Below are 24,425 nucleotides of genomic sequence, written 5' to 3'. Positions count from 1 at the left end.
CAGTTTGAAAAAGACAGATGTACCGCTATGTTTATTGCAGCACTATTTACAATAGCCAAGAAATGGAAGCAACCTAAGTGTCCATCAGTAGATGAATGGATAAAGAAGATGTGGTACATATACACAATGGAATATTACTCAGCCATAAGAAAAAAACAGATCCTACCATTTGCAACAACATGGATGGAGCTAGAGGGTATTATGCTCAGTGAAATAAGCCAGGCGGAGAAAGACAAGTACCAAATGATTTCACTCATATGTGGAGTATAAGAACAAAAGAAAAACTGAAGGAACAAAACAGCAGCAGAATCACAGAACCCAAGAATGGACTAACAGTTACCAAAGGGAAAGAGACTGGGGAAAATGGGAGGGTAGGGAGGGAAAAGTGTCGGTAAGAAGAAAGGGGGTATTATGATTAGCATGTATAATGTGGGGGCTGGGGGAAAGGGGAGGGCTTTGCAACACAGAGAAGACAAGTAGTGATTCCATAACATCTTACTATGCTGATGGACAGTGACTGTAATGGGGTTTGTAGGGGGGACTTGGGGTAGGGGAGAGCCTAGTAAACATAATGTTCTTCAAAAAAACAAAAATTAAAGAAAAAAAAAAGAACAAAGCAAAAACTGAAGGAACAGATCAGCAGCAGACTCACAGAACCCAAGAATGGACTAACTGTTACCAACGGGAAAGGGACTAAGGAGGATGGGTGGGAAGGGAGGGAGTACAGGAATAAGGGACATTATGATTAGCACACATGTCATCGCAGGGGGGGCACAGGAAAGGTAGTATAGCACAGAGAAGACAAGTAGTGACTCTATAGCATCTTTTTACGCTAATGGACAGTGACTGTAATGAGGTATGTGGTGGGGTCTTGATAATGGTGGGAATCTAGTAACCACAATGTTGCTCATGTAATTGTGTATTAATGATACCAAAATTAAAAAAAGAATTTAAAAAATCTCATGGACATAAACATGAGTGATTTCTTCATGAACATATCTCCCCAGGCAAGGGAAACAAAAGCAAAAATGAACAAGTGGGACTATATCAAGCTGAAAAGCTTCTGTATAGCAAAGGTCACCATCAATAGAACAAAAAGGTATCCTACAGTATGGGAGAATATATTCATAAATGACAGATCCGATAAAGGCTTGACATCCAAAATATATAAAGAGCTCACACACCTCAAAAAACAAAAAGCAAATAATCCAATTAAAAAATGGGCAGAGGAGCTGAACAGACAGTTCTCCAAAGAAGAAATTCAGATGGCCAACAAACACATGAAAAGATGCTCCACATCGCCTGTCATCAGAGAAATGCAAATTAAAACCACAATGAGATATCACCTCACACCATTAAGGATCGCCATCATCGAAAAGACAAACAACAACAAATGTTGGAGAGGTTGTGGAGAAAGAGGAACCCTCCTACACTGCTGGTGGGAATGTAAATTAGTTCAACCACTGTGGAAAGCAGTATGGAGGTTCCTCAAAAAACTCAAAATAGAAATACCATTTTACCCAGGAATTCCACTTCTAGGAATTTACCCTAAGGATGCAGCACTCCAGTTTGAAAAAGACAGATGCACCCCTATGTTTATCGCTGCACTATTTACAATAGCCAAGATATGGAAGCAACCTAAATGTCCATCAGTAGATGAATGAATAAAGAAGATGTGGTACATATACACAATGGAATATTACTCAGCCATAAGAAAAAAACAGATCCTACCATTTGCAACAACATGGATGGAGCTAGAGGGTATTATGCTCAGTGAAATAAGCCAGGCGGAGAAAGACAAGTACCAAATGATTTCACTCATATGTGGAGTATAAGAACAAAGGAAAACTGAAGGAACAAAACAGCAGCAGAATCACAGAACCCAAGAATGGACTAATAGTTACCAAAGGGAAAGGGACTGGGGAGTATGGTTGGGAAGGGAGGGACAAGGACAGGGAAAAAGAAAGGAGGCATTACAATTAGCATGTATAGTGTTGGAGGGGCACGGGGAGGGCTGTGCAACACAGAGAAGACAAGTAGTGATTTTACAGCATCTTACTACGCAGATGGACAGTGACTGTGAAGGGGTATTTGGGGGGACTTGGTGAAGGGGGAGGCCTAGTAATCATACGGTTCTTCATGTAATTGTAGATTAATGATACCAAAATAAATAAATAAATAAATAAAAATAAGCCTACCTATTTGGAGTTGTTATGAGGACTTAATGAATTAATATTTATAACATGTTGTGAACACCAGGTGGCACATAATAAACTAAAAGTGCGACATAAGTGCCTATTACATATATAAATAAGAAAGAAAACCTTGCTCTGGAAAATGCTCTCATTCTTCCTGAAGAAATATCTCCCTGAAGGACACAAAGCCTTATCATTTTATCCAAAGTGTGGTGAAATCACTCTCGCCTGGTAGCTGCAGCCACAGGGTCAGATGACTCACAGCCCGTCCCTGGCACGTCCTTAAGCGGCAAGGACAGCAGGAGTCAGTCTCCCGCTTGGCTCTTAAACTGAATCAAAAGCATCAGCTAGTTCTCAAGACTGCCAGAGGCTAGCCATGCTGATGGGGACAATGGTGCCACTGAGAAGTGGCTGTATTTTCAGTATAAAGAAACTATTTCACAGGCAAAAGGGTAAAGAAAATCATATAAAAGGAATGTTTGATATTGATCTGGGTGATGGTTATAGGAGTGACACACAAGTCAAAAGTCATCAATCTATAAACTAAGATTAGTGCATTTTGTTGTATGTAAGTCAATTTACAAAAAGAAAACACTCCTCAAATAAAGGATATCAATATTTCCCATCTCCAGCCTCCACATGTAAAAATGGTATCAACTATTACCAGCAATTGTGGTTAGCCATACACATAAGCCCCGGCCTCCTAGGTTGGGTTAACTCAGGGTTTATCAGGTTTGACACTACTGACACATTGGGACAGATAATTCTTTGCTGTGGGACCAGCACCCCTCAGCCTGTGCACTGTGGAGTGCTTGGTAGCCTCCCTAGCCTCCAGCCAATAAATGACAGTAGGAGTCCCCCCACGTGACAACCAAAAATGTCCCAGTGGGTGTGGGAGCGGGTGCACCATTACCCCCATTTAAGAACCACTAATTAAGGTATTTTCTCCCAATCCTTGTCTTCCCCACTGCCCCTCTGTGGAGAGAGAACAGAGAATTTTGACAGAGAGGCAATGACAGTGTGGGCAGCCATTCCCTGACCTTGCCTTCTTGTGTGACTTCCACCTTGAGGCAGGAGGCGTGGCTACAAACAGGAAGGGAAGGACAATGAGCAGTGTCAGCCTCCCTCTGGAGCTGACAGAGGCTAGCCCTTGTGCTGGTCTCGTCAAGGCTGGTAACCTTTTGCCTTTTTGTTAAAAGTCAACAGGACTATGGACAGAGTCCTCCAACCCATAGTTTGTGATGTCAGTCATCAGTGGAGCATCCCCAATGTAGAATACAAAGGCGTCAGTCATATCAGCATTAAGAAGTTACTACTTCAACTCTTAAAATACAGCCCCACCAGTGAGTGTGGCCTACTGTCCCTTGCTGAGCTCACCTACTGAATGGACCTTTTGTGACTCTGTGTGGTGGGGCTGAGGGTACCGACAATGAGGAGGAGGGTGCTGACATTCACCGTCACCACTACCACCATTCACGGAGTAAATTCAGTGTGTTAGCTACTGTCCTAAGCACTTTACATGGACTAACTCATTGGATCCTGCCAGGACAATATGAGGAGCAGGATGGAGGTGTTCCCCTCTCTCCTAACACAAAAGGAAAAAAAGTTCATTTTCAACTGAAGCACCTATTTGAGTCATTATTTCAAGACAGTCCAACACAAGATAAATGAGCCTGTTAATAAAACACACGAGGGCAAAGATGATGTTAAGCCCACCTTTGTCTTCTTACCAGCTGGCACAGTGCCTAGAACATTATAATACTTAGCACGGATTATATTAGCGACTCAGGGAATGAACCAATGAAGGGACCAACGAATAAATGAACTACAATTTCCCACAAATAAGGCCAAATAAATTACACCTTTCTAGGTGATGAAAATACTCCTCACCTTTGTATTTTACAGGTGAACTTGCAAAAACTGTTAAGAGCTTTACTGCAAATTTAAACAAATACCAGAGTATTCTGGTTTCTGTTTTAGTATTATTGATAACCCATTTATCCATTGAGACTGTACACCCAAGAATAATTTCATAGCACTTAACAAAGATATAAACATTCCTCCAAATTCTAGTATAATACTTTTATATTTAGCATTGTGTTTTATAGTTACTAGAGCAGTAAAATGTGTCCTCAGCAGGACTACAAATTTAAATTACTAATAGGGTTTTAGAATGTTGTTTGTGCTTCAGATTTACCAATAAAAATTTAATCCCAACATTACTACCTCAATTCTGTGTTCCTCAAACTTATTGTACATGATATAGATGAGAGCAACACTGTCAAAAACATTTAAGATGTGCCCCTGGGGAAAGTAAGCTTTGGTTTCTATCATGCCAGAGATGTTCTTTGATCAAGGGTGAGAGCAACAAAATCTCGAACAGGTACTCTGACAGCTTCTGCAAGTTTTCATTTCCAGAAAGCCATGATACTAGCAGATAAGAAGGGGCTGGAAGGTGCTGCCACATCCTTGAGCAGGACAGCCAAGGAGATAAAACTGGCAGCTATGCCTTCCTTCATAGCTGGAGTCCGGAGAGATGGGATCTCAGCAAGGAGGTCCTGCGGGTGGAGACAGGTTTGTCAGCTGATTGGTCTGTCAGCTAGAGCCATGAGGCTGGATGGTTAAACCCCAGCTGCCTCAATCATCAAGCTGATAACCCTCGAACAATTATCAAGAAGGCTATACTTAGGGCCTATGCTATGCCCCCACCCTTTCCCTGGGACTTGCTTCTGAAGCAATGGTTCTCCAGCCTGCTGTGAATCAGTTTTGCCTGTGGACTCACAGTTACCCAGTCCCATCTTCAAGGAGCTCTCACTCAAGATCTACAGACCCACATGTTAAGGATTCTAAGCACAGCCACGATTGAGAACTACGTTTAAGGTACAGCCACGATTGACTAGCACAGAACCAACTGTGCAATGAGCCAGGAGCACATCTGAATTGCCAAAAATAATTTCTATCTGCACTCATTCCTAATGCAAGTCGCTCTTCACCACAGTTGGCCAGACAGGCAGAGTGAGAACAACAGAGCCACAAAGCAGCCCCACTTACTGCTCTGGAGAAACCAGCAAAGACAGAGTGTTAATGAGAAAGGAAGTTGCTAATGAGAAAGGAATTAACCCCAATCTCTCACTCCCACTGACTGCCAGGAATGTCAAGTTTCATCAGTTATACATTTTTAAATTAATTTTCAAGTGACCTTTCCACAGAAAGATAATACAGTTGTAGTGATGAGCAAAATACAGGCCATTCATTCTGTACAAAAACATTAAAAGGAGTGTTAGTTTTAAAAGAGAGTAGTGTTATTGATTATAGATAAGAACCAGACATTACCCAAATACCCACCAAAAAAATTAAATTACATTATGTCCGTCTGTAAATCACCAGATTGGAAACTCAAGGAAGGCAGAGAAGTCTGTCCTGTCATCTTTGTTTATTGCCACCAGCCATTAACATCTGGAGCTCAATAAATATTTACTGAATGGATGGATGAGGAAGTAAAGTGTATAGCGATTAGAAATATCTCACAAGAAAATAACACAAAAGTGAGTTAAAAAACTGTACATAAAATATTCCTATTTTTTTTAAAACAATCATACACATGCATATCTATTTGCAAAGAAAGGAGTGGAGGGAAATCAAAATTTATCTGGACTTGAGGGTAAGAAAATTTTCTTTTTTTCTATTTTCTTTGTAAGGACACCCTCCTTTCTCTGGAGCACGGCTTGTTTCCTCCCGTATCTGGTCAGGTCTTGTTGCCTGTAAATGCTAAGGACAGCTACATCAACATGTTCCTGAAGCCCTGTGTTCAAACGTATCAACAATGTCAGGTTTACACAGACAATTCTGGTCAGGTGGTAACAGATGCAGTACATGCCTGCCAGGTTAGTGACAATTCACAGTAATGAATGCACTTTACTAATATAGGTGCTTCAACACGTTTTGTCACATGCAATCCTTATAACAAGCCTCTGAGGTCGGTGAAATTATATCTTCTGTTTTATAAAAGAGGTAGCAGGCTCTTGAAACATCAGTTACTTGCCCAAGCTCAGACATGTAGTAAGGAGCCCTTCCTTAAGCCACATATAAACTGTCTGCTTTCCAGAAATAAACAATGGCTCCCATGTCTGAATCATGCAGAATAGCTTTTTGGGACCTCCTTGACACAGAGTCCACAGGGACTCTCTTGATGTTTCCAATCTCACTAAAAACATTACTGTATCACTGTGATTTTTAAATTAGCCCGGCTGTAACTGTACCACACAGACTGAGTTGAGGTGGGGGACGTGCTGCTATTCACTCAGGCGAAGGTGGGGAACAAGAGACACAAAACCCCCTGCCCTTCGGGGACTTGTGTTCTAAGTGGGGGAGAGAGATGACAAACATTTACAATAAATATGCAATGACAGGTAGTGTAAATGTGAAGAATGAGGATGAAGGAGGGGCTGGGCCCTACCTCTGAAAGGACAGAAGGAGAGCAGGAGTGAGCTCCCAGGAAGGAAGGCTCACAGGTGGAAGGAAGAGCAGATGCAGGGACTCAGACAAGAGATGCTCAGCCACCGCCTGCTGGCCCTGAGAGGCAGCTGAGGTGTCAAGGCAGGCACGAGGAGGGCGAGCAGCTCTCACGGTGGCCACAGGGGCATGACACTTGTCCAAGCAGTTCTGGCAGAAGAATCCACCCACCACCAGGCTGGCTCACCCAACACCGGGCGTGGCAAGGAACCCCACATCAGGGACTGGCCTACTCTGAGCCCAAGTCAAACCCCCTCACATGAGCACACTCCCCTCCAGCCAGGACTTGAGGCATGAAGGAAAAGGCCGTGCTGGCAAAGGAAGTAAAGGAACAAGCCTCTGATTCCTCCCAGGCCCCTGTGTTCTGACTGCACTCCCGTCCACAGCACTCCTGGGGCCTTCCCAGACCTCCGGCTTTGGCTGGGTGGCTAGTGAACCTGGCCTGGCTCTCGTGGGGGTGCTGGGTGGGCTGGCCCTCTACCAGCAGATCGCTGCAAGAGCCCCAAGCCACAAACAGACCTAGGTTCCAAGCGTTTTAAACAGAAAGACCTTTCTTTTATCACACCAGCCACATTACTGAAGAATAATCAAGACCTCCTCAGACACACCAAACTACCCAGCTCATTTTTTTCCTAACAGTTTAATTCCAAAGAACAGTCTATTTTCTTCAAGGGTGGAGAATTTCTGCTTTGGCGATGGTGTCTTATCACATCACCCCAGCCCTCCAAAACACAGATCTTTGGTAATAGCGATGGGAACAGAGACAAAAAGCAAAATGTAAACCAAAGTAAAACCTTCACAGGCTTATATCTCCAATGACATCCAACGTTAAGTTTTTTCTTCTTCAGTTCCATAAGAAAGGTGGAATGAAACACATGTAAAAGCTCTTTATCTGACTCAGAACACTACCTAGGTTTGCAACATGGTGCAGGGGCTACCTTACTTGAGCCACCTCACGCAGGCACCCAGGGCCGTGGTGGGGGCCTCGCATCAGCTTCTGTGCAGAACCCTACATGGTGTTACTGCCTTGGACACACACAGGCATCCTCAAGCCAACGAGGCCCCCAGACCAGCAACCAAAGCCCTACCCTGGTTCTCTACCCTCATGGTAGGTATACCTACAGCCTGAAGGAAACAGGAAGAACCTCCTCCTTGCCTCTCTTCCCCACCTATGGAGGTGACAGTGGGTGACAGAGCAGGCCAAGGCCAGCACCAGCCAGGTCACACTCAGGAACACCCACCCCCTCCCCACCCTCCCTTTCTTCACACTGAGACCCACAGCCTGCAGGGCCATTAGGCACCGACCTCTGCCCAGTGCTCAGGTAGTACCCACACTGCTCCTTGCTCCTTGCTCCAGCTGCGGCTGCCTCTGATCCCCCTGTGGAGTGACATGCAGCCTTAGGACCTGGCACACAGCCCGTCTGGCACCTGGCATGCTCTGCCACAACTCCCTCCTCCCACCCCACCCAGCAGCAACTTGGTGTCATGTGGGCTAAACACCTGGGAGAAGCCTTCTTTGGCCTTCTCATCCAGAGCTAACTCCTCAGTGCTTTAAAAAAAAAAAAATCCCGAGGGGGGAGCCAAGATGGCGGCGTGAGTAGAGCAGTGGAAATCTCCTCCCAAAAACACATAGAGCTATGAAAATATAACAAAGAAAAATCTTCCTAAAATAGAGACCACAGGACACAGGACAACATCCAGACCACATCCACACCTGCAAGAACCCAGCGCCTTGTGAAGGGGGTAAGATACAAGCCCCAGCCCGGCGGGACCCGAGCGCCCCTCCCCCCGGCTCCCGGCGGGTGGAGAGAAACCGGAGCAGTTTTTTTTTTTGGCGAGCGCTTTTTGGAAGCCTTAGAGGGACGGGCCCCCGTTGCTGGGGAGGCAGGGTGGCGGGACCGGTGAGGAGGTGCCTGGGAACGGCGCCGGAGGACAAAGAATATCCCGCGTTTCTCCCTGCGAGACCTGGGGGCGGGTGCCTGAGACCAGTGCCTGAGGACGGAGGAGGTCGCGCGTTTTTCCCCCTTTTTTTTTTTTCTCTTTTTGGCAAGCGCTTTTTGGAAGCCTTGAAGGGACGGGGACCCCAGTGCTAGGGAGGCACGGTGGCGGGACTGGTGAGCGGGTGGCTGGGACCGGCGCCTGAGGACAAAGAATATCCCCCGTTTTTCCCTGCGGGACCGGTGGGCGGGTGCCTGAGACCGGCACTTGAGGACAGAGGAAATCGCGCGTTTTTCCCCTTTTTTTTTTCTCTTTTCTGCGAGTGCTTTTTGGAAGCCTAAAAGGGACAGGGACCCCGGTGCTAGGGAGGCAGGGCGGCGGGACTGGTGAGCGGGTGCCTGGGACCGGCACCTGAGGACAAAGAATATCCCGCATTTTTCCCTGTGGGACCGGTGGGTGGGTGCCTGAGACCAGCACCTGAGGACGGAAGAAATCGCACGTTTTTCCCCTTTTTTTTTCTCTCTTTTTGCCAAGTGCTTTTTGGAAGCCTTGAAGGGACAGGGACCCCGGTGCTAGGGAGGCAGGGCGGCGGGACTGGTGAGCGGGTGCGTGGGACCAGTGCCTGAGGACCAAGAATATTGAGCGTTCCTTCCCTGCGGGACCGGTGGGTGGGTGCTTTTTGGAAGCCTTGAAAGGACAGGGACCCTGGTGCTAGGGAGACAGGGCAGCAGGACCAGTGCGCGGGTGCCTGGGACCGGCACCTGAGGAAAAAAAAAAAAATCGTGTGTTTTTTCTTTTTTTTTTCCTTTCTGTTCCCTCTCTCATTGTTGCTGTTGTTGTTTTGGTTTGGAGAGTGCTTTTTGGAAATCTTAAAGGGGCAGGACAGGTCACTTAGACCAGAAGCAGGGAATCTGGGGATCTCTGGGCACTCTAACCCCCTGGGCAGCAGGGAGCACAGAGGCCCCTTACGGAGATAAATAGTCTCCTGGCTGCTCCCCCTCTAACGGGGCTCCACCATTTTGGAGGAACAGCCCCAGCCAGGCCAAGCCCACAGCAACAGTGGAGATAAACCCCAAAGCAACTGGGCAGGAAGCAGAAGCCCTGTCTGCGCACAGCTGCCCAGCACAAGCCACTAGAGGTCGCTATTCTCCCAGGAAAAGGCTACAAACCAACAAGAAGGGAAGCTCTTCCAGCGGTCACTTGTACCAGCTCTGCAGACTATCTCTATCACCATGAAAAGGCAAAACTACAGGCAGACAAAGATCACAGAGACAACACCTGAGAAGGAGACAGACCTAACTAGTCCTCCTGAAAAAGAATTCAAAATAAAAATCATGAACATGCTGACAGAGATGCAGAAAAAAATGCAAGAGCAATGGGATGAGATGCAGAGAAAAATGCAAGAGCAGTGGGATGAGATGCAGAGAAAAATGCAAGAGCAGTGGGATGAAGTCCGGAAGGAGATCACAGATGTCAGGAAAGAGATCACAGAAGTGAAACAATCCCTGGAAGGATTTATAAGCAGAATGGATAAGATGCAAGAGGCCATTGAAGGAATAGAAGCCAGAGAACAGGAACGTATAGAAGCTGACATAGAGAGAGATAAAAGGATCTCCAGGAATGAAACAACACTAAGAGAAATATGTGACCAATACAAAAGGAAAAACATTCGTATTATAGGGATACCAGAAGAGGAAGAAAGAGGAAAAGGGATAGAAAGTGTCTTTGAAGAAATAATTGCTGAAAACTTCCCCAAACTGGGGGAGGAAATAATCGAACAGACCATGGAATTATACAGAACCCCCAACAGAAAGGATCCAAGGAGGACAACACCAAGACACATAATAATTAAAATGGCAAGGATCAAGGACAAGGAAAGAGTTTTAAAGGCAGCTAGAGAGAAAAAGGTCACCTATAAAGGAAAACCAATCAGGCTAACATCAGACTTCTCAACAGAAACCCTACAGGCCAGAAGAGAATGGCATGATATACTTAATGCAATGAAACAGAAGGGCCTTGAACCAAGGATACTGTATCCAGCACGACTATCATTTAAATATGATGGTGGGATCAAACAATTCCCAGACAAGCAAAAGCTGAGGGAATTTGCTTCCCACAAACCACCTCTACAGGGCATCCTACAGGGACTGCTCTAGATGGGAGCACCCCTAAAAAGAGCACAGAACAAAACACACAACATATGAAGAAGGGAGGAGGAGGAATAAGAAGGGAGAGAAGAAAAGACTCTCCAGACAGTGTATATAACAGCTCAATAAGCGAGCTAAGTTAGGCAGTAAGATACTAAAGAAGCTAACCTTGAACCTTTGGTAACCACGAATCTAAAGCCTGCAATGGCAATAAGTACATATCTTTCAATAGTCACCCTAAATATAAATGGACTTAATGCACCAATCAAAAGACATAGAGTAATAGAATGGATAAAAAAGCAAGACCCATCTATATGCTGCTTACAAGAAACTCACCTTAAACCCAAAGATAAGCATAGACTAAAAGTCAAGGGATGGAAAAACATATTTCAGGCAAACAACAGTGAGAAGAAAGCAGGGGTTGCAGTACTAATATCAGACAAAATAGACTTCAAAACAAAGAAAGTAACAAGAGATAAAGAAGGCCACTACATAATGATAAAGGGCTTAGTCCAACAAGAGGATATAACCATTCTAAATATATATGCACCCAATACAGGAGCACCAGCATATGTGAAGCAAATACTAACAGAACTAAAGAGGGAAATAGACTGCAATGCATTCATTGTAGGAGACTTCAACACACCACTCACCCCAAAGGATAGATCCACCGGGCAGAAAATAAGTAAAGACACACAGGCACTGAACAACACACTAGAACAGATGGACCTAATAGACATCTATAGAACTTTACATCCAAAAGCAACAGGATATACATTCTTCTCAAGTGCACATGGAACATTCTCCAGAATAGACCACATACTAGCTCACAAAAAGAGCCTCAGTAAATTCCACAATATTGAAATTCTACCAACCAATTTTTCAGACCACAAAGGTATGAAAGTAGAAATAAATTCTACAAAGAAAACAAAAAGGCTCACAAACACATGGAGGCTTAACAACATGCTACTAAATAATCAATGGATCAATGAACAAATCAAAATAGAGATCAAGGAATATATAGAAACAAATGACAACAACAACACTAAGCCCCAACTTCTGTGGGATGCAGCGAAAGCAGTCTTAAGAGGAAAGTATATAGCAATCCAGGCACACTTGAAGAAGGAAGAACAATCCCAAATGAATAGTCTAACATCACAATTATTAAAACTGGAAAAAGAAGAACAAATGAGGCCTAAAGTCAGCAGAAGGAGGGACATAATAAAGATCAGAGAAGAAATAAACAAAATTGAGAAGAATAAAACAATAGCAAAAATCAACGAAACCAAGAGCTGGTTCTTTGAGAAAATAAACAAAATAGATAAGCCTCTAGTTCAACTTATTAAGAGAAAAAGAGAGTCAACACAAATCAACATAATCAGAAATGAGAATGGAAAAATCACGACAGACTCCACAGAAATACAAAGAATTATTAAAGACTACTATGAAAACCTATATGCCAACAAGCTGGAAAACCTAGAAGAAATGGACAACTTCCTAGAAAAATACAACCTCCCAAGACTGACCAAGGAAGAAACACAAAAGTTAAACAAACCAATTACAAGCAAAGAAATTGAAACAGTAATCAAAAAACTACCCAAGAACAAAACCCCGGGGCCGGACGGATTTACCTCGGAATTTTATCAGACACACAGAGAAGACATAATACCCATTCTCCTTAAAGTGTTCCACAAAATAGAAGAAGAGGGAATACTCCCAAACTCATTCTATGAAGCCAACATCACCCTAATACCAAAACCAGGCAAAGACCCCACCAAAAAAGAAAATTACAGACCAATATCCCTGATGAACGTAGATGCAAAAATACTCAATAAAATATTAGCAAACAGAATTCAACAGTATATCAAAAGGATCATACACCATGACCAAGTGGGGTTCATCCCAGGGATGCAAGGATGGTACAACATTCGAAAATCCATCAACATCATCCACCACATCAACAAAAAGAAAGACAAAAACCACATGATCATCTCCATAGATGCTGAAAAAGCATTTGACAAAATTCAACATCCATTCATGATAAAAACTCTCAGCAAAATGGGAATAGAGGGCAAGTACCTCAACATAATAAAGGCCATATATGATAAACCCACAGCCAGCATTATACTGAACAGCGAGAAGCTGAAAGCATTTCCACTGAGATCGGGAACCAGACAGGGATGCCCACTCTCCCCACTGTTATTTAACATAGTACTGGAGGTCCTAGCCACGGCAATCAGACAAAACAAAGAAATACAAGGAATCCAGATTGGTAAAGAAGAAGTTAAACTGTCACTATTTGCAGATGATATGATACTGTACATAAAAAACCCTAAAGACTCCACTCCAAAACTACTAGAACTGATATCGGAATACAGCAAAGTTGCAGGATACAAAATCAACACACAGAAATCTGTAGCTTTCCTATACACTAACAACGAATCAATAGAAAGAGAAATCAGGAAAACAATTCCATTCACCATTGCATCAAAAAGAATAAAATACCTAGGAATAAACCTAACCAAGGAAGTGAAAGACTTATACTCTGAAAACTACAAGTCACTCTTAAGAGAAATTAAAGGGGACACTAATAAATGGAAACTCATCCCATGCTCATGGCTAGGAAGAATTAATATCATCAAAATGGCCATCCTGCCGAAAGCAATATACAAATTTGATGCAATCCCTCTCAAATTACCAGCAACATTCTTCAATGAATTGGAACAAATAATTCAAAAATTCATATGGAAACACCAAAGACCCCGAATAGCCAAAGCAATCCTGAAAAAGAAGAATAAAGTAGGGGGGATCTCACTCCCCAACTTCAAGCTCTACTACAAAGCCATAGTAATCAAGACAATTTGGTACTGGCACAAGAACAGAGCCACAGACCAGTGGAACAGATTAGAGACCCCAGAAATTAACCCAAACATATATGGTCAATTAATATTTGATAAAGGAGCCGTGGACATACAATGGCAAAATGACAGTCTCTTCAACAGATGGTGCTGGCAAAACTGGACAGCTACATGTAGGAGAATGAAACTGGACCATTGTCTAACCCCATATACAAAGGTAAACTCAAAATGGATCAAAGACCTGAATGTAAGTCACGAAACCATTAAACTCTTGGAAAAAAACATAGGCAAAAACCTCTTAGACATAAACATGAGTGATCTCTTCTTGAACATATCTCCCCGGGCAAGGAAAACAACAGCAAAAATGAGCAAGTGGGACTACATTAAGCTGAAAAGCTTCTGTACAGCGAAAGACACCATCAATAGAACAAAAAGGAACCCTACAGTATGGGAGAATATATTTGAAAATGACAGATCTGATAAAGGCTTGACGTCCAGAATATATAAAGAGCTCACACGCCTCAACAAACAAAAAACAAATAACCCAATTAAAAAATGGGCAGAGGAACTGAAGAGACAGTTCTCCAAAAAAGAAATACAGATGGCCAAGAGACACATGAAAAGATGCTCCACATCGCTAATTATCAGAGAAATGCAAATTAAAACTACAATGAGGTATCACCTCACACCAGTAAGGATAGCTGCCATCCAAAAGACAAACAACAACAAATGTTGGCGAGGCTGTGGAGAAAGGGGAACCCTCCTACACTGCTGGTGGGAATGTAAATTAGTTCAACCATTGTGGAAAGCAGTATGGAGGTGCATCAAAATGCTCAAAACAGACCTACCATTTGACCCAGGAATTCCACTCCTAGGAATTTACCCTAAGAACGCAGCAATCAAGTTTGAGAAAGACAGATGCACTCCTATGTTTATCGCAGCACTATTTACAATAGCCAAGAATTGGAAGCAACCTAAATGTCCATCTGTAGATGAATGGATAAAGAAGATGTGGTACATATACACAATGGAATACTACTCAGCCATAAGAAGTGGAAAAATCCAACCATTTGCAGCAACATGGATGGAGCTGGAGAGTATTATGCTCAGTGAAATAAGCCAAGCGGAGAAAGAGAAATACCAAATGATTTCACTCATCTGAGGAGTATAGGAACAAAGGAAAAACTGAAGGAACAAAACAGCAGCAGAATTACAGAACCCAAAAATGGACTAACAGGTACCAAAGGGAAAGGAACTGGGGAGGATGGGTGGGGAGGGAGGGATAAGGGGGGGGAAGAAGAAGGGGGGTATTAAGATTAGCATGCATGGGGGGGAGGGAGAAAGGGGAGGGTGGGCTGCACAACACAGAGAGGACAAGTAGTGACTCTACAACATTTTGCTAAGCTGATGGACAGTAACCGTAATGTGGTTGTTAGGGGGGACCTGATATAGGGGAGAGCATAGTAAACATAGTATTCTTCAGGTAAGTGTAGATTAAAAATTTAAAAAAAAAAAAGAAAGAAAGAAAGAAAAGGGGGATTACTCCTTAACAGGATAAAACTATTGGTAAATCAAAGATCAACGCATGCTTTAAATATCCTTAATGTTGATCACTTAAAGGGTGTCAGATGATCAGCTATGGAGGTACTCTTTTCTGATAATATTCCTTTCTCTTAATTAAAAAAAAAAAAAAAAAAGCAGTTACTGTGTGCTGACCTCCAATGAGTTCTGCACAGTGGTATAGAGGGCATGTCAAAGTGTGGGCAAAGGGTCTGTTTGTTTCTACGCAGAAGATCAAGGCCTAGCTTGGATACCCAGAAAATGAACTAAGATACGATATGAGGAGGAGCTTCCGGCATCAGCACTCTCTGGAGGACTCGTGCCGGGGGATGATCATCAAAAAGCCTCCACAGGGATCCGGACGATGCTGCGGTTGTGGCTGCATCCAGCCCACCATCTCCTGGACTTGCCATAAGAAGGAGGAGGGAGATGTCTAGGCTGGCATGTGCATACAGTGAGACAACGAATTTGACTGGATCTGTACTGTTGGAACTCAACCAGGAGTTGGGAGGGGTGCAAGTTGTAGCACCCCAAAATCTCATGACTATAGACTATCTATGGTTAAAAGAACATATGGGATGTGAACAGATCCCAGAAATGGGCTGCTTTAATTTGTCTGATGGTTCAAGTACAGTTGGACAATATCCATCATATCATAGATAAATTTTCACAAATGCCTAGGGTGCCTAAATGGTTTTCTTGGCTTCACTGGAGATGGATGGTAATTATAGATTTGCTTTGTTTATGTCACCGTATTCCTATTATGTCAATATGTGTGTGCAAATTAGTTAGTAGTTTAAAACCTATACATACTTAAGGTACTATACAAGAAGATATGTCAAAGAAATAATCAATCCTCCCAAGTTTCCTTCATATGCTACATCTATAGCTTTTCTTCTTCCTTCCTAATTACAAACTTTAAATAGAATTCGTGCCTCATATCGAATTTACCGAGTATCATAATTCCTCCAGGTGGTAAAGATACCTTGAGACAAGTGCTGGGCATAGAAGCCACAGGGCATAAATCTGCAAAGAAGTAAAAAGCTAACCTTTGCAAACAATATGGCTTCTCTCTCACTTACCAACTTTACATTTCCCTGTATGGCCCCGGAAGATGACTGGTTAGCCAGAGACGGGTAAGATTCCTCAAGGGAGGAACAACCTAAGACAGGCACAGTCGCAGGGGGGCCATCAGGTGAGAATTTGGGGATCAACAGAGGTGAGGCTCAGAACCTCACCCCCCCTGCTTTGAGAGAAATCTTCTGCATCCGTGGATGTCTTGCTGCCCTTGTCTAGCCTGGATTAATACTTAGTCCATAGGCACACACCTGATCATCTGATCATCTACATTTGCCTTCTTACAGCACTAAACTATGTTTTCTACCTTTATCTTGCATCTACCTACCACTTCAGCATTTTATTAAAAATAAAAATAATAATAATAATAGGAGAAATGTGGGATCAACATATAAATCAAGTACAAAAATCAAATGAATATTCATATTTGACCTGATGGTTTATAGGTCATATTGCATGATCAAAACCGAAAGTTTCTGTGATGACTGCCCTTGTACTGTTCACCATGTAAGAATTTATTCACTCTGTAAGAATTCGTTCACCATGTAAGAACTTGTTCGTTATGCTTCAGAAGATTGGAGACTGACGAGAATTAGGCTTGAGATGGATTAATGATTGTACATTGAGCATTGACCCCCCTATACTGAATTTTATTGTTGTTAACAACCATTTGATCAATAAATATGAGAGATGCCCTCTCAAAAAAAAAAAAAAAAAAAAAAAAAAAATCCCATCTCCCTGTGTCATTTTTCTTCCTGGACTTTATCACTGTCTGGGATTGTCCTGTTTATTTTTCCACTCCCAAATCCAACAGCCTCCATGAGAAAAGAGATCTGGTTCATGTTTTCCCAGCTGTACACACAATGCCTAGATGGCACTGATACATACCAGCCAGTGGCACAGACAGTTCCCAAAATAATAGGCTTGACAGATAAGAGCCCATCAAGTGTAGGCCCGAGAAGTTCAGAGAACCGGAAGACAGGAGGTAAGGAAGAGCAGGTGCAGAGACCTGGAGGTCAGGGGGGATCCCGCAGCAGGGAAACAGGATATGGGGTGGAGGCTGGCAGAGAACCTAAGGGCCCAAAGCTGCTTCCGTCTGAGCGGGGGACTGGTCCAGGGCAGAGCATCCCAGTGCCCAGAGAAGCAAACAGGTGAGAAAGGTCAGGGATAATAAAGTATGGATGGAGCACAAGTGTGTGTAGGGGTGTCTCCATTGCCTCGGGTTTCCATTCCTACTATGCAGGGAACGCAAGTGGACCAAGTCCATACTGTAGATAACAGTGATCACTGGGGATCAGAATTTGGGTCAGGCTATCAGAGACAGAGATCAGTTCACCTCAGAAACAAGAACGGCATTGACTGGGGCAAGTGACACCAATTATGATACAATTCCCGTGAAGTCACTGGCAGGCCTGGCTCTGCATGTGGGCCTGGGAGATGCAGAGGAGGCTAGCTCCACACAGTCCTCCCCAAGGGGCAGGCACACAGAAATGCCCTCCACACCCAGGGATGAATGCTTTGTTTCACACAGGCTGCCTGGGACATCTTCCAAGAACTATTTCTGAATTACCAAATCCCAGAGGTTCAGAAGTCTCTCTTCTAAGAAATCACCAGAACAAGGACAGGGGAGGAGGAGATTTCCCGAGAGGAGCCCCTTGTACACACTTCCCACTCACGTGGCTGAGGTAAGGATGGACATCCTGTGCTCGAAGTACTTTGTGTCTCCAGGGCCCAGGACGTACGTAGCAAAGCCCAGCTGCGTGGCCCCAAAGCCTGTGCTCCCAACCATCACACCACTAAGAAGCAGCATTTCCAAGGACAGAAAAACATGGTGTTTGGATGTGTGTTTTATGATGAAGTCTTTAGCAAATCCAAATGCAGAAATGAAAGACTTGGGACACCAAACAAAATCCTGTAGCTAAAAAGACTGACCCCGGGACTCTATTGATCAGGGTCTGACAAATATTTTTGGTAAGTGATCAAACAGTAACATTTCAGGCTTTGCAGTCTCTCTGGCACTACCACTGGAGCACAAAAGCAGCCACAGACACACACAAAAAAGGGTGTGCTGGTTCCAAATCCTTCACATGTAAAAACGGGAGGACATGGCCCCAAGGCTAGTTTGCTGACCATGTTTAGATCATGACAGTCCTGGGAAATTCTGGCATCAAAGAGGAGCATGGTCAGAGGGGTGTTTTATAATCAACTATGGTAACTGCTGAAAGATGGAGTCAGTATGTTTTACATGTCATGTGAAATAAATACTGGTATTATCATATTTCTGTCACTAAAGTTGTTATAAACAAATGGGAGTGGCTGTTTCAATAAAACTTATTTACACAAATAGGTAAAGGTCTGAATTTAACCTGAAATTAACAAGTTATAGCTTGTTAAACCCTTTTGCTCTAGGATCTTAAGTCAGGGATTCTAGTAAATTAGTAATAATCTAAACACATCTACTATAATTCTTCACCGGCCACAGTTACTGAAGACACGTTTACAGTAAACTAAGAACCTCTGAATATACCAACATTGAAATGATATGAGAGGAAGAAGGAAAGGATATGGGAGGGGGGCGGTCTATTAACTGGATTCATTCAAACCAGACACAGCTCCCAGTTACACAGGATCAGCTCTTCACTTCCTCAGATCAGACATCTAGGCAGCACTCTGTACATGGGCTGCCTCATGGTAGAGAGACAGACTGCAAGCCAGTAGCTTGTGCACCCTCATCCATGCTCTACCAGCCCCGCTAAGCCACTGAAAAGCCTGCAGTCGCTGCATCTCCAAGTGTTATCAGAGCTGCCTGGCTGTTCATGCCACAACCATCGAGAGATCCTAGGAGAAGCACAGAATGGCTCTCCAGCTCTCCAGGGCTGGTCTTGGACTATACCGTCTTGCTCAGTCTCACCTGTCAGTGCCCAGAACTGAGACCCAGGGAGAAAGCTAGGCTGCCAAATGTTAAAGAACAAAAAAAAACAGTTATCTGTTTGAGAACTTCTGTAAGAAGATGCTCCTAGATAGTGTTTGCTCCTTGTATTCTTAGTGAAGTGGTTCTCCAAGGTACAGAGGGGGAGTAACTTTGCCCTGCATGTCTGGAGACATGTTTGACTGTTGCAACCCTATGGGAGGTGCTACTGGCATTTTGTGGGTAGATACACCGGAGATGCTGGACATCCCACAGTGTGCAAACAGTAGGAATTTAAAGCCAATTTACCATTCATGTGGTTTCTTCCTTCCTATGGAAGAAGTTCAATAGACCAGGATAAACGTTAACACAACAAAGAATTGTCCAGCCTCAACACCAATAGTGCCACGGTGAGCAACTCTTAGTGGGATTGTTTTGCCAATGCCTCAGGCACATATGCACAGTCCACAGTCCAGTGAAAATTCCAAAATCTCAGCTCCAAAGACCACTTGAATTGACATGCCGAGTTGATCAGATGGTAGAGAAAAATAGCAGTGTGAGTTAGACTTGCCAGTGGGGCCTGTTTGGTTATTTCTCTGTTGTTTCTCAGAAAAAGAAAAATACTTTGTTAAGGCTTACCTGTACAGAAAGAAAGTTGGGAAAAATTTCTGTAGTTTCTTTAAGCTGTGAAGTCCTTTGATTGTAAGCATAGAAAGTAGGTGAAATTCTAATAGACCACCCTAGGTTTTTCTGGTAGCTTTCTAAAAAATATAATGTGTCTGTGAGGCTGAAAAGCTAAGACCAGATCACCGGCCTTATGTGGAGGAAGCCCACAGCAGGAGATGTTCAGCAGCACATGAGAAATAAAGAGCCAAAACAACTAGAGAAATTTAAAGCCTATAAATTTACCTTCATATGGTTTCTTCCTTATCATGGAAAAAGTTTGATAGACAGAGATAAAGGGAAAGAGGAAATTATTACTGACTACTCCTCTTTCCCCTAAAATGTGTGACATGGAATGCACTGAACCATAAACCTGAAAACAGCATCTGTTTTACTTGTTGTATTAGTTTTTGCACACTGGGAAAACCAATAGTGACAATCTGCTTTCTGTGTGTTTTTCTGGTGGCTTAACTATAGTCTTCAGGAAATATTACAGATCAAAGTCAATGAGTAATTTTAAAATGCATCCTCTGAAAAATTACCTATTGTTTTTCAATGTAGGCTCTTAAAATGGAGTCTCATTTTTTTGATCCATCAGATCAAAACAGATGGCATTTGATTTGGATGTATTAAAAGTCAATGCCTATAGACACTGCCAAATCTTGAAAGAAGAGATTAAAAGTAGATAGTGTGACCACTCAAATAGTAGGCACTGAAAAAGAATTTCCACATTATGTGTTAAAAGCAACCATTTTCTCCTTAGCAAAATATATATAAAATTAATAAGTAACCAAGTTTCCTGGATCCTTTAAAAAAAATATGTACACACATACACACACACACACACACACACACACGTAAGACTGAGTATGATTTTCTTTGTGTGAACTCAGGCTTCAACCTGTCACTGCATGTTTTCAGAAACTACCATGTGGGAACTCCCATACTTCACAGTTCTCACTTAGGTCACAAAGACCGATCTTTTCCATCTCATCCAACCTTATCCTTGTATCTCATTTATTTTACATCTCAGGGTCCCAAACCCTATGGACATTGGTCTCCATTCATTGACTAGAGCTGTCACTGCACAATAACAAGACATCATCTGCAAATCAAGTCTACTCTAGTACTCAGGGACCACAGGAGAGCTGGGACATGGATTCTCCAAAAAATAACATGATACAAATTTTGTTTATAATTTTTGTTTCATTATTTGTTTATATATATTTTTGTAAGTAATTTGTCTCTCTATATATATGCATATATTTTTGTATATACATTTAAGCATATACTATATATTTACATATATAATATATATTTATATTATATATATATCATACATTTTATATATATATATATAAAATAGCAGAACTATAGATACTAAAATGTTAATTGTGGTTATTTCCTAGAGTAGATTTATAAGTGATTTTCTTTTTCTTTTTTTTTTTTGCTGTCTACTGCTTCCTTTTTCTATATTAAGTATAACTTTTGCCAAACAAAAATAATATTCCTTATGTGGATTTTTTTTTCACCCAGCTTCATTTCAAAAAGGCATTTAGGCACCAGAGAAAAAAGGCAAAGAGTACAAGATTTCTTTCAAAGAGAGTGTACTTGGAGACAAGCGCCAGAAAGAAGAGCAGCAAGCTCTGAAAGCCAGAGGTTAAAGCTCTCAGCTGGCGTGGGAGCCCTGAGGCCCTGCATACTGGTTGGAAGGAGGCACACATTTGGCTCTGGGTTTCTTGGCATCCAAAGGACATTTCTCCCCACCCTCCTTACCTCACTCCCACCAGTCCTAATTAAGTTTTGCTTGGGGAAAGATAATGAGAATATTATTCTGCATTCCCTGATCATCCTCCCAGATGAGATCATGCAATCCAGAAATGTGCTGAGGGAGACGGGGCTGGATGCAGAGGCAACGATCAAGTGCTGGCTCTTGTGGTCCACTGCCCCTGGGGCTGATGTCAGGGGGACACAAGAGCTCAGAATCCCCCCAACGGCACCGCTTTAGCTTTCTATACGTGTGTGCAACTCCCTGCCATGAAGGCAGTGGCAAAGGATACACTCAAGCCATGAGAAGACCAAGTCTGAGAGCCTCTCGGGTCCTTTCAAAGCAAAGCCACACACACTCAAACACGAAGCCCCAGAAACACGGCACTTACCATAAGCCGTCATGACACCAGCGTATGGCCCATCCACCACATTCCTGTTTTCCTCGGCCAGCGCTTTAATGTACCTCTTGCTGAGGTCCAGGATCTGCTCACGCAGCATGGAGCTGCTCTCAGGCTGAGTTCGCTGCTGGATGGTGAAATGCAGGAGCATCATTCCCCAAATAAAGCCAAAAGTCACAAGGAAAAAGCCCAGCTTCTGAGAGGACAACTTCCATGGAGTAAAAAGAGCCATTGCTTTCCAACAACTTCACCTGCCCTTGGCTCTTAAAGCATAGAAGGGAGACACAAGTTCATGGTGTAGGCTGGGTTTGTAGGTTCATTGGCCTCACTCTGGCTCTTGTGTCGGCCGATTTCCTTTTCTCACTTCCATTCTACTGTAAAGGAAGAGGACAGTTAGCAGAATGATCATGGCAAAACACAGTGAAATAAACCAGAAGCCATGTTTTTACTCAAACAGCTGTAAAATGTGAACTTGTTTTTTCTTAATTTGCTGGTTCAAAAACTTATGTCATGATTCTGTAAGCTGAGAGGGGAGATCTGTCTAGGTGACAAAAAGCTGTACAAATACAGAGGGGGAGATGTGTGTTTGAGTGTGTTAACAGGTATAGCAGGTCTGTTCCAGTTGGGACCAAGTTCAAAACAGGAAGCTTGTTTTGCAAGGTGAGGAGGAGATGGAAGGATATTTGCTGAATGTCAGCAAAAACCCAAGTGGAGGGTGGAGTCACATCACCATCGGGCACTTTTGTGCATCTGTAACTTGAGCTTACAAAGTCATTATTATATGCTCTGGCAAGGATTAGAGCATGCAATGGGAGTGGTGAGCAAGAAAGTGGATGGTCCATCAGGGGCAATCAGACAAGGAAAGGGGAAAGAGCTCCATATAACTTAAGCATGGCAACTTTCATTAACAGTGTCCAGAGACAAGTTGAATCTCTCAGGGACATCAGGAGGCCTCTCCCCTGGCACCAGCACAGAGAGGCTATGCCTGGGGTAGCCAGTGGTCCTTCCACTCTAGCTACCAGAGTGAGAGCTGCATTTTACTGACCAGACACACACTCCAGCCTGGCATGTGGTGTACACGGCAACCTGCTTTCCTGTGGTTCTCACTTTCACTCACACTATGGGGCAAAATGAGAGGTGAAAGGGCATAGTTTCAATACTAATGCAGCCAGATCCTAATCAAGGCTTCCCAAGAAATAAAGCTAAAGCATGGGATGTGAATGGATTACAGGTAGGCCAAGATACCTGCCCTTTCAGGCAGAGTCCTACACCCACGAACCAGCCAGCTTACAAATGGCAACATTTTTCTAAGTGTGCCAAGGGAAGTGCTGAGCAATGATCTCCTAGGGGGGGCTAACCCAGGATGTTTCAGAGGGTGCATATGTTTCAGTTCAAAAGATTCTTCATAAGCAGCCCAAGGAGAAATGATAACGGGATCTTGGAGCAATTAGCATTGCAGTGAATCTGTGTGGCTCTTTTCTCTCCCTGTCTTTCCCTTGTCTATCAAGAGTCATCAGTAGTTGGTAATACCACTACTAATACTAATGATAAACAGTAAATGGTAAATTCTAGATATGTTCCAGGCACTGTGATAAAAGCCTACTGTGCTTTAGCTCACTGAATTTCTTTCGCTCACTGTTTTATTTATTTATTTATTTATTTTTATGCAATTTTTAAAATTAAAGTATTATTGATATAGACTCTTATGAAGGTTTCACATGAAAAACAATGTGGCTACTACATACACACATATTATCGAGTTCCCCCCCATACCCTACTGCAGTCACTGCCCATCAGGGTAGTAAGATGCCACAGAGTCAAGTACTTGTCTTCTCTGTGCTACACTGTCTTCCCCATGATTCCCCCCACACCATGGGTACTTATCATAATACCCAAAATCCCCTTCTCCTTCCCTCCCCCGCCACCCTCTCCCACCCATCCCCTTTGGTAACCGCTAGTCCTTTCTTGGAGTTTGTGAGTCTGCTGTTGTTTTGTTCCTTCAGTTTTGCTTCATTGTCATATTCCACAAATGAGGGAAATCATTTGGTACTTGTCTTTCTCTGTAGCTCACTGAATTCTTACAAGAGTTCTATACAATTAAGAACTCTAGCTGACCCTTGAACAACATGGGTTTGAAATGCGTGGGTCCACTTATATGCGGATTTTATAATTATACTGCAAAATTTGGGGGAGATTTGAGAGCATTTAAAAGATATTTTCTTCTCTAGCTTACTTCATTGTAAGAATACAGTATATAATAAATACAACATACAAAATATGTGCTAATCAACTGAATCAGCAACCGGGTGGTTGGGTGGGGAGCTTCCTATGCTTCAGCATGCCCTGCAGGCAATTCTGATGCCCACTCAAGTTTGAGAGCCCTGACCCAGGCAGAAGGG

At 43.1% G+C, this 24,425-nt stretch overlaps 1 protein-coding gene across 5 annotated transcripts in view; it reads right to left on the bottom strand.

The window, feature by feature from the left end:
* The window catches only part of MGAT5 (alpha-1,6-mannosylglycoprotein 6-beta-N-acetylglucosaminyltransferase), a 362,412-nt gene that overhangs the window by 208,104 nt on the left and 129,883 nt on the right, over window positions 1-24,425 (bottom strand). For 3 of the 5 annotated variants that reach the window (XM_037017057.2, XM_037017058.2, XM_073241356.1), the window contains one exon: window positions 22,018-22,400. In XM_037017057.2, the coding sequence (XP_036872952.1) occupies window positions 22,018-22,258 (241 nt within the window). In that variant the 5' untranslated portion in view covers window positions 22,259-22,400. The remainder of the gene's footprint in view (window positions 1-22,017; window positions 22,401-24,425) is intronic. The other 2 variants (XM_037017059.2, XM_073241357.1) reach the window with 1 other exon arrangement.

This window comes from Manis javanica, chromosome 7 (genome assembly GCF_040802235.1).
Source record: "Manis javanica isolate MJ-LG chromosome 7, MJ_LKY, whole genome shotgun sequence".
Lineage (NCBI taxonomy): Eukaryota > Metazoa > Chordata > Mammalia > Pholidota > Manidae > Manis > Manis javanica.
The sequence above is the reverse complement of the archived record's forward strand: the minus strand, read 5'-3'. Positions and strand labels throughout refer to the sequence as shown.